Raw genomic sequence first — 9,743 nt, 5'->3', positions numbered from 1 at the left:
ATTGTTTAATAATTAGAAACTACTATAGTAGGGGCTGCTTCGTTATAGCTCTCAGGGGTCAAATTAGAAAGTAGCATGCGTGCTTGCTTTCGCAAAGGTCAGGTTAAATATTATCCGGTGAAAACCAAATTGATTCTGACGGCGCAGCTGTTAGCTTCCTCGATTATTAATTACTGCAGACGATATCGATTTTCTTAAACAACAGCATTTCCAAAAAAAAAAATTAAACAGTATTATTCTTAAGGAAAAATAAAATTATGGAGGAAACCATATATATACATATATGTCAAACTACTCAATAGCATCTTCTTGAGGGCGCATGAGTGGCAAAACTCTTACAAATTAATTAAGCTATAATTTTGTTTTGATAAAAGTAAGTAAATGAGATTTTTCACATATCAAACACGTACAATTATGTATATCACAGTTGGGCGAGCATTAAAATAAATCTCGGAACTGCAAGTTCCTTCTTTTTTTTCTTTTTAAATAATTATCCGACACAAAATCTCAACCGAACTCTCGACGAAAGATTTAGAAGCATATTAATCTGATTATATACTCTTTTGAATGCAAACAATGAGAGAAAGACTAATGATGGGTGTTTTTCCCAATGCTAAATGGGGTCTACATGTTCGAGAGATTGCTTCACTCAATGTCGACTGTCGGGCACTAAGCAGTTTTTCTAACATTATTTTTTCCGGTTAGTTATAATTTCTTTTCGGTAGTAGTTCTTCTATCTCTTTTAAATTTCTTTTACGTACATGTTTTATCCGATCAGCTGACCGATTAAATAGCAGAAGAAGAAAAAATATTTATTCAAATCTACATATGTATCAAAATAAGAGGATTTATATATATGCTCCTGCTTTGAAAAGATTCTGCTTTACTCTTTTGTTTATTGAGAAAATCGAACGAATTAATAAAAACTTCATCTGTCTGGTGTAGGAACAAATTAAACATGTCGCTCAAAATAATATTTTTAAAATTCCACCGAAAAATTAATATTTTTAAGAGAGAGAGAGAGAGAGTAACTAAGAAAAAGGTCTATAGTATATATGTCGATCGATGGCACAATATACAACCAGACCAATCCCTCTGTTTCTTTAATTAATGAGTTTGAAACTAGAAGTCAACCCTGCAGGCCAAACAAAACTTTGCTTGATTGAATAGTATGAGTCTTGGATTATTGTCTCGTTTCTCCCGTTCAGTACGTATAGTTTAGTTCATTTCTTGTAAATTCCTTCAGAAATCACTTGTGAATATACAAAATACAAACCAATTTGTGCCCCTTTTTATTTTCTTTTGCTTTTTTTCTTTTTATCAAATCCTACATTCGAATTAGTCAATTTATTGGGAAGTTCGTCGAGAGTTAACCGGAAAAGTACTGATATAGAGAGAACATGAGAACATGTAATTAGATTTATCAGATATGACGTCCATCTAGTTAGTAATTACTAGAGGCACTTGCAAGGTGTGTGATTTCAAGGATGGATTTAAGAGGGGAGGGGGGGATTGGGGAGCATTTGCTTCCTTCGGACTCGAGAAAAGTTATAAATTTTCTATTAGGTTTTGTCAAGTTTAGTAATATTTTTTCAATGAAATTATTATGTTTTGGCCTCTTGATTTTACGATGTAAAATCTGCTTGAACTCCAAAAAAAAAAAAATCTTAGACCCGTCCCTACGTAATTTGGCTAGGGTCGACCGTTGACATATAATATATGCGCGTATCTAGATCTGGGCATATTCATGAAACCACGTTTATTGTACTTACATTTTCGTAACAAAGCCAATTAGATCTAAACGTAGGTATATAAGTACCTGCCCGCCTTAACGAAACCTTAAATTTCATACGAAAAAGGCCGGACATATATATATATATATATATATATATATATATATAGTTGACCGTGACTGCGTCGCCTATATATATATATAGTAACAAGCTCCGCTAAACCGTTGCATTGGATCGTAGACAAATTAATGGATCAGGCCAATGCTTCGAGTTCAACTAGGGAAAAGTCCGACCAAATTGCAGACTCTTCCTTGAAGACATATTCGTGCACCTTCTGCAAGAAGGGCTTCTCGAACGCACAAGCTCTCGGAGGCCACATGAATATTCACAGGAAAGATCGAGCCAAACTTATCATGCAATCTCTGGACGATAAGTCACACGAAGTTGTTCTGGACCTGAAGGACGTCCCTGACGATGATCATCATCAGCATGCAGAACCTGGTCCTGATGATGATCAGGAACATCCGACAGATCAGGAGTCGCGGCTTTTAACTGCATCTTTGTCATCGATAACTGGGGATCACGAAAAAGTCAGGAAGTCACATCACAAAATGATGCTCAAGGAGAAGAAAATTGATCAGGTGATTCATGGGAGGCAGCGTTCGTTCCCTTCGGAGTTGGATCTTGAGCTACGGTTGGGCCACGAACCACAGCCGGGATCAACGGTGCGTGATGACGGAAAAATCTCTTGATATTTATACTTTTAGGGTTAATTATATATGCAGAGTGTCATAATTAGGTTAAGTATAGATGTACAATTAGATATATGTCAATCAAATTAAGACTTGGGTTACTCATTCGTTCTCTCATCTTAATTCCCTTGTTCTTAGCACCTAATTATTATTATTATTATTTTCGGTTACAAGGGAAATCTATGGGTTTATTACATTGAAATAGAAATCTTAAGTATCTAATAAATGCGCACGGATAGTCCCACAGAATATCGAACCTAAGACCTCAAGGTTACCAGGCGAGAAATGCATCACTTAATTATACCCTCTCTTGATAGTACCTAATTAATTTTTCTTAGACTATTACACCAAACCAGAAACTCTACACATATGCTCTAGGTTAAAATGTGCATGGACCGAGGCTGTTATTATAGACGATATCCATATATAGATAATAGTTTTGCTTTCACGTATACACTTATAAACCCTGCCAAGAGAGTAGATGGTCTAATCCGTAGTGACATTTATTACGAGAGAGCGCGCAAGGAGGTGCACTTTGGAATAGCAACTGTGTCGAAGGACATGTTTTATACGTTCCTAAATTGTTGCGGTGAGAACAGCCTAAATTTCATATATAGACGTTCTCATAGTTAATTACATGTTGTTTGACCGATTTTCTATAAAACAACGATTACTTCCGGTTAACTTTTGAACTTGTTTGCATCAAGTCTTTTATCTTGTCGTCCTTTAGAAATCCAGATGGAAATATATAACTTAGCTATTAAAGCATAAACGAGCTAAGGCAACGTTGATATCGGATTCTTTTACTCGGCAACAAAAATAGAACTTGCATGTAAATTTGACCAATTAGAAGGTAATTTTATGTATGGAATGTATCCGATTCTTGGATTCATTGAGGAGATCGGTAGTTGGATTGTGATAGCTAGCATGGACTAGGTCTGTAGGTTTTGGCCTCGTATAAGTTTGAGGAGAAAACATATATGGTTAATGTAAAGAATATGATAATTTACTGTCGTAATTATTCTTATATTCTTGTCGTCCTTATTCCTTAGTACTCAATTGAACGTTTCTTTGTAGTCCAGCATGACTTTCAATTAGAAGATTGTCGAGCAACTCTAGATTGGTCGCCATAAATTGATATACTTTATTGCTCAAATATTAACATTTTTATTTTTCCATTGTGCGCCACCTGCTATCTAAAGCCTAATGGCCCTGACTAATACAAGTTCGAACCAGGTTAATCTACTGAAAAGTAAAATTATCCTTTTTCATGGGTTTTCTCCATTTACAAAATTCGAACTAGAGACTTTGATTAAGTGTTAAGCATTAAACCACCTGAATCAATCCACGTTGGTATTTTAAAAAAAAAAATCAATAAGCAACTGTTTTTAAATTGAACATGTAGAAATTATGGTGGTGTTTGTTTCAACTTATCATCAAGTGCTGATCTTTGAAGTGTTTAAGGAAATGAGTTAATAGAATAAGTAAATTTTATTTGGTGGGTGAAAAAGTAGTAAGTGCCCAACACTATGAATCATTTTATGCTATATTCAGTATTCACGTAATGCAACTAAACTTCTCTTTCTTACACTTTTCCCATCATTTTTGTACACTTATTAATTAAAATAATTTCAAAACTATTGAAAAAAGAAAGAGCAAATATGAGAAGCATCGACTGAGAGGGGCGATGGAGGCTCCTACTCCGAACACCACCGCCCGGGACAAGGTCAGTGGCACCATCGAGGGTCGCCCGCAACCTCATTTGGGCAGTGGTGGCTAGTCAAGGCTTCCACCGCCCGAAATATACTCCTCTTCCTTTCCAATTGAATAGAGTGAGAGGTGCAATTTTAGATAGTGGTGGCTCCGATCCTTACCACCACTGCCAAGACAAGGTTGGCGGGGGCCTCTAAGATCACCAAAACTAAACAAAGACAAATACATTTCAATTTGTGGATCTCGACATGGGTGATGGTGACCCACCCCAAAGCCCCACCGCCTAGAATCATGAAGTTGTGCCCTTCCCCCTCTTTTTACCTCTCTCCCCCCTCCTCTTCCATGTTTGACACAAATGGGACCTACTTGCAATTAGAGAAAAGTTTAGGGGTACCAATGCAACTTTCAAAAATTACCTTATTAATTAAGCAATTAAGTAAGAATAAAAAAAATATGTAGTTTTGGGGGATTATTTTCTGCACACATTAGCTTAGAGTAAAAGCTCCCAAGGCCAAGTTGTATCTAGCTAATGAAATTGACTGCTTACTGCTTTCCAAGAAAACAGAAATTGAGCGAGAAAACCAATTGTCCTTCCATGAATACATGCAGAATATGGGCCCATCAGAATTTTATCAACTCTTGCTTTGAGGCCCATTGCACAGTGATGCATGATGGATCAATGGGCGGGCTTGCTTGATCACAAAATTACTCCTGAATTTGTCCAAAACCGAAGTCTGCCTCTGTCCCATAGTCTTCTTTTTTTTTTATAAAGGAGATTCATCGCCTAATGAAATAAAAGAGAAATCATAAATAATTAATAAAAGGACACAGTTAGTCCCACATAAGTATCGACCCTGTAATCTCTAGGTTAACAAGCAAGAGTGTAGCACAGTATCGTCCAATAGTCATTTGAATAGATCTTTCCTCAGCTCAATCAAAAACTTACATGGCAAGTCCGGTGTGTGCAATCACACGATTTTCCATTACATTTAATCATATCACTCGCTTAAAATAGATATCAAATGCATGTGTTTCCCTTCCCACTTCGCCAACACCAACAGGAAATTCTGTTTAGGATATGTTGTAGAAAATATTATCAATCGGTGTAGACCAGAATCTCGACCTCTGAGGGAAATATCCGACTGTATATATAATAGTCAATAATTGAGAGATTGCTGGAATCCACAAATTCTTTAGGCAGATTCGTTTGGATAGGAAAAAAGTGGTCGCCCATCAAAATGGAGAAAAAAACCTTTGTATTTCATAGCTGGTTGGTTCAATTGATTGGGACAGATAAATGATACTTTACTAATACTTTATACGAGGAATTCATATGCATAGACTCATCCATGTACTATTGTAGTCGCGTAGTGGGCTTCCAAACACAGCAACCTTCCCCATCTAACACACACATATAATTTGCTCCATTGTCTTAGCACGTGCACGCATTTGGTTGTAGAAGACTAGAAGTTGAGAGAGAGAGAGAGAGAGAGAGAGAGAGAGAGAGAGAGAGAGAGAGAGAGAGAGAGACATGATTCGATATTTTTAATGATACAATCATGATTAGTAGATTTATTTTTGTCATGTTTAGGTAAAAAAAAAATCACGATGGTTGATTGTTATAGTCCTAAGATTAAAACAGACGCTCCTAAAATAAAACACAGTAAAAATCAATATAAACGTCTAGGCAACGGCAAGGAAACGGCTGTTTCATTTTCATTTTCTTTTGCATTTTCCTATCGATCAGAAATGCCGCCTCCTCCTCCTTCTTCTTCTCCTTCATCGGCAATTCAAGACCCAATGAAAGCATGGAGAGTGCTGGTCCTGCAGATAACCACATCCAAAGTGACTGATGCCTTCACCCTCTTCATGAAATCGGCCTTCGTCATATCGACGGTCGCCTCCCTCTCCCTCCTCCTCTACTTCACCTTCTCCTACTCCCACCTCCTCCTCCTCTCCTGTCCCCACTGCAGTCGCGACCCCGTCCCCGTCCTCTCCCTCCGCAAATTCACCCTGCCCGCCTCCAATGATCCTGAGCCCCCCACCAACATCTCCCACATACTTTTTGGCATCGGTGGATCCGCCAGGACCTGGCACAAGCGCCGCCACTACTGCGAGCTCTGGTGGCGGCCCAACATTACTCGCGGGTTCGTGTGGCTCGATGAGAGGCCCCAGAAGAATGTGACCTGGCCCGCCGGGTCCCCGCCCTACCGGGTCTCATCCGACACGTCACGGTTCAAGTATTCATGCTGGTATGGCTCAAGGTCAGCCATTCGGATTGCTCGCATCATCAAGGAGAGCTTTGAGCTAGGATTGGCAAATGTCAGGTGGGACACTGAATCGAGGGTGGGCCTCCTCCTAGATAGTAAACTTTATTCGATCTGTTGCTCACTTATACTACATATATGATATGATATGACCCTGGTTCTATGATTCTATCCCCGATTCATGCAGGTGGTTCGTAATGGGGGACGATGACACTGTCTTCTTCACGGAGAATCTTGTCAGGGTGCTGTCAAAGTATGACCACGATCAGATGTACTACATCGGGGCGAATTCGGAGAGCGTGGAGCAGGACGTGGTCCATTCATACACGATGGCTTATGGAGGTGGAGGGTTTGCCATTAGCTATCCTCTCGCAGTTGAGCTCGTGAAGATTTTGGACAGATGCATCGATCGGTATGCAAAGATGTATGGCTCCGATCAGAAGGTCCAGGGTTGTCTAAGCGAGATTGGCGTGCCTATCACTAGAGAGCTCGGGTTTCACCAGGTTCTAGGCCATTACTTTTCGCAATTAGAACCGAACAGAACGCATTTCATGTAGGTCAATCATATATTAACGTACTTTCTATATGCTTGTTGCAGGTAGATATACGAGGAAACCCTTATGGCTTACTAGCGGTGCACCCGTTGGCTCCTTTGGTGTCCCTCCACCACCTCGACTACGTGGACCCTCTGTTCCCGACCTTGACCCGGACTGACTCGCTTAAGAGGCTGAGAACTGCATACGAACTGGACTCCGATCGCACCCTCCAGCACAGCTTCTGCCATGAGCTGACCCGAAACTGGTCGATCTCCATCTCCTGGGGTTACACAATACAACTCTACCCTTCACTGCCGACCGCAAAGGAACTCGAGACAGCACCACAGACCTTCTGGACGTGGAGGACATGGAGCACCGAGCCGTTCACATTCAACACCCGGCCCGTGAGTGCGAACCCGTGCAAGCAGCCCGTGATTTATTTCTTGGACGGGGCATATGACAGCGGGTCGACAGGCGAGACGGTGACCACCTACAGGAGGCACGTTGACGGAGGGAAGGGATGTGACCGACATGAATATGTTGCCGCTCGGGGCGTTGAACGGTTCAACGTCAGGGCTTCCAAGTTCAATCCCGACTTGTGGAAAAAGGTAAGCAGAAAATATTATCTTCCCATAAGAGGGGAGGGGGGAAAATTTCCATTTCAAAGCAATAATTGTCAAAATTTTGGTAGAAATTAGTTGACCGTAGATCATCATCAAATTTACATTACATGCCCACTGACTTTAACTTGTCCCGAAATCTTGTCCGACCACCCATCGCTAGTGAAATAAGATTTGATTAATTAAGACCCAATGTTCATGTCAGTTTAGTTCACATGTGACTCAGAATTTTGACAACCGAAATCCAATCGATGGAACGAGTAAAATAATTGTTTGGTTAGTGTGAAGCTTACACTTGGAATGGTTTTGAGAGAGGAGGGAAAGTGAAAATAACCGGAACCCGACTTTTGTTGGAAAAGGAAAAGCTGGAAATCAAATAACTAATCCGGCGGAAAGCTGGCCGTAGATTTCTTGATTTCCCACATCATATGTTCTTTTTTTTTTCCCGCATTATAGAATTTCCTTTTTTCTACCGTTGTATGTGCCAACAAATGTTCCATAGCGAGTGCAAGTCAGCTAATAATGGAGGGAATGAAATTTTGGTCCACCATTTCTTCCGCAATGCTCGCTCAACTGAAATCATTGCATTACTGGTCCAAAATCTAAAATAATTTATCTATTTCCCATTAACTAGTTTGAATTTAATGCAGCGATTGACCAGCATAAGTTTCGTTTCTGATACGTATTATGTATATATTGGTGGGCAGGCGCCACGTAGACAGTGCTGCGAGGTAGTCAACGGTGGGGATGACACAGACATTAATGTCGTGGAGGTCATGATCAGAAGCTGCAATCCATGGGACAGCGTAACACCACGTTAATTAAAGGTCAAGGTAAATTACACTACGGTCCAAAAAAATTTATAAATATTTTAATATGTTATAAATTTTTTTTTTTACAATTTGATAAAATATTTCAAAATTATTTCACCATTGACGCCGTCAAGTTGTCCTTTATAAGACTGTAAATTTTGCATCATGGTGTAACTAAGGTAAAACATTTTGTATTATTAAGTTACAACTTCAAAACATTTTGCACCATCATATAACATTCCACAAAAATCGGTTTTGCACTATCAGCGTCGGTTTGACGGTGTCAATGGCGAGATGACGATTTATATTATACTGAAACAATTTTGAAACATTTTGTACCATCAAATGACAAAAAAAAACTTTTTATAGCATATTGAAACATTTATAAAACTTTGTGGACCATCAGTGTAATTTACCCTAAAGGCAATTAAGGCAAGAAGAGCGGAGCGAGCTGCCGGAGAGGAGACATTGCCGTACGTTCTGGCGATTACTGCATGCAGTTAGATCATACATTTCTTGACCTGGGCTGATCTTATTGGAGTTTAATTAGCCACGAAAAATAGATTAGTAGGGGAGTGGGGGGGCCATCACAACTCATATACGTGTCCGCGAATTAATTTTCGGTAAATTCCATGTAGAGTCTCGAAAAATTTTCAGGTCGATCGGTGGAAATGGTGATTCCACGCAGCTTGTCCTGATTATCAATTCATGATAAGAGCGGATCTTGATGTGATTTCGTCGGTTCTTGACATACATAAATCTTGACTCGGTAAATAGAGATATACAGCCCGAGGTAATTAATTAACTTGCAATCAATCATGGAAATGATCTGCTAGTTAATCTTGTACGTATATTCTAGCCAAAAAGAGATCATGTACCTAAATCTACACTACCTCAAAGAGGACAAGGAGATCCTCCGTTTAACTTTCTATTTCCTATTTTACCCCTATAGTTTATGTTATATTATTTAATAATCATTACATTAAAGGCATAATTGTAAACTTATACCAATAAAAAAAACTACCCACCCTTTTCACATTTCTCTCTCCCTCCCTCCCTCTTCTCTCTCCCCGCTAACTCATCAAATGTGGCTGTGATCTTTTTTTTTCTTTTAATTTTATTGATCACGTGAGATAATTGAGATAAAAAAAAGTGGAAAAATAACTAGGATCGTAATGACGAAATTAATGTCAAAACTTAACAAATGAATGCATTTCATATAAATTTATTTTCAGATTAAACGCGTGGTATGCGTGGGTCGCCATCCAGTTTCTTAGAAAAGGAAAGGAAATAATAGGAACACTAATGAA

At 39.2% G+C, this 9,743-nt stretch overlaps 2 protein-coding genes across 2 annotated transcripts; both read left to right on the top strand.

The window, feature by feature from the left end:
* Positions 1 to 1,981: 1,981 nt before the first annotated feature.
* LOC116192694 (transcriptional regulator TAC1-like) lies at positions 1,982 to 2,590 on the top strand. Its single transcript, XM_031521304.1, has one exon. The coding sequence runs from the start codon at positions 1,982 to 1,984 to the stop codon at positions 2,483 to 2,485; it is 504 nt and encodes a 167-aa protein (XP_031377164.1). The 3' UTR covers positions 2,486 to 2,590.
* Positions 2,591 to 5,923: 3,333 nt separating this feature from the next.
* LOC116194315 lies at positions 5,924 to 9,184 on the top strand. Its single transcript, XM_031523107.1, has 4 exons — positions 5,924 to 6,525; positions 6,653 to 6,968; positions 7,064 to 7,609; positions 8,329 to 9,184. Exons 1-4 carry the CDS (start codon positions 5,948 to 5,950, stop codon positions 8,440 to 8,442), a joined length of 1,554 nt encoding a protein of 517 aa, XP_031378967.1. The 5' UTR covers positions 5,924 to 5,947; the 3' UTR covers positions 8,443 to 9,184.
* Positions 9,185 to 9,743: the final 559 nt, after the last annotated feature.

Source organism: Punica granatum, chromosome 1, assembly GCF_007655135.1.
Source record: "Punica granatum isolate Tunisia-2019 chromosome 1, ASM765513v2, whole genome shotgun sequence".
NCBI classification, from domain to species: Eukaryota; Viridiplantae; Streptophyta; class Magnoliopsida; order Myrtales; family Lythraceae; genus Punica; species Punica granatum.
The sequence above is the reverse complement of the archived record's forward strand: the minus strand, read 5'-3'. Positions and strand labels throughout refer to the sequence as shown.

Coding starts and splice junctions, on each gene's coding strand:
- LOC116194315 (XM_031523107.1), top strand. CDS start 5,948: ATGCCGCCTCCTCCTCCTTCTTCTTCTCCTTCATCGGCAATTCAAGAC. Junction 6,526..6,652: donor CTAGGATTGGCAAATGTCAG/GTGGGACACTGA, acceptor CGATTCATGCAG/GTGGTTCGTAATGGGGGACG. Junction 7,610..8,328: donor ATCCCGACTTGTGGAAAAAG/GTAAGCAGAAAA, acceptor ATTGGTGGGCAG/GCGCCACGTAGACAGTGCTG.
- LOC116192694 (XM_031521304.1), top strand. CDS start 1,982: ATGGATCAGGCCAATGCTTCGAGTTCAACTAGGGAAAAGTCCGACCAA.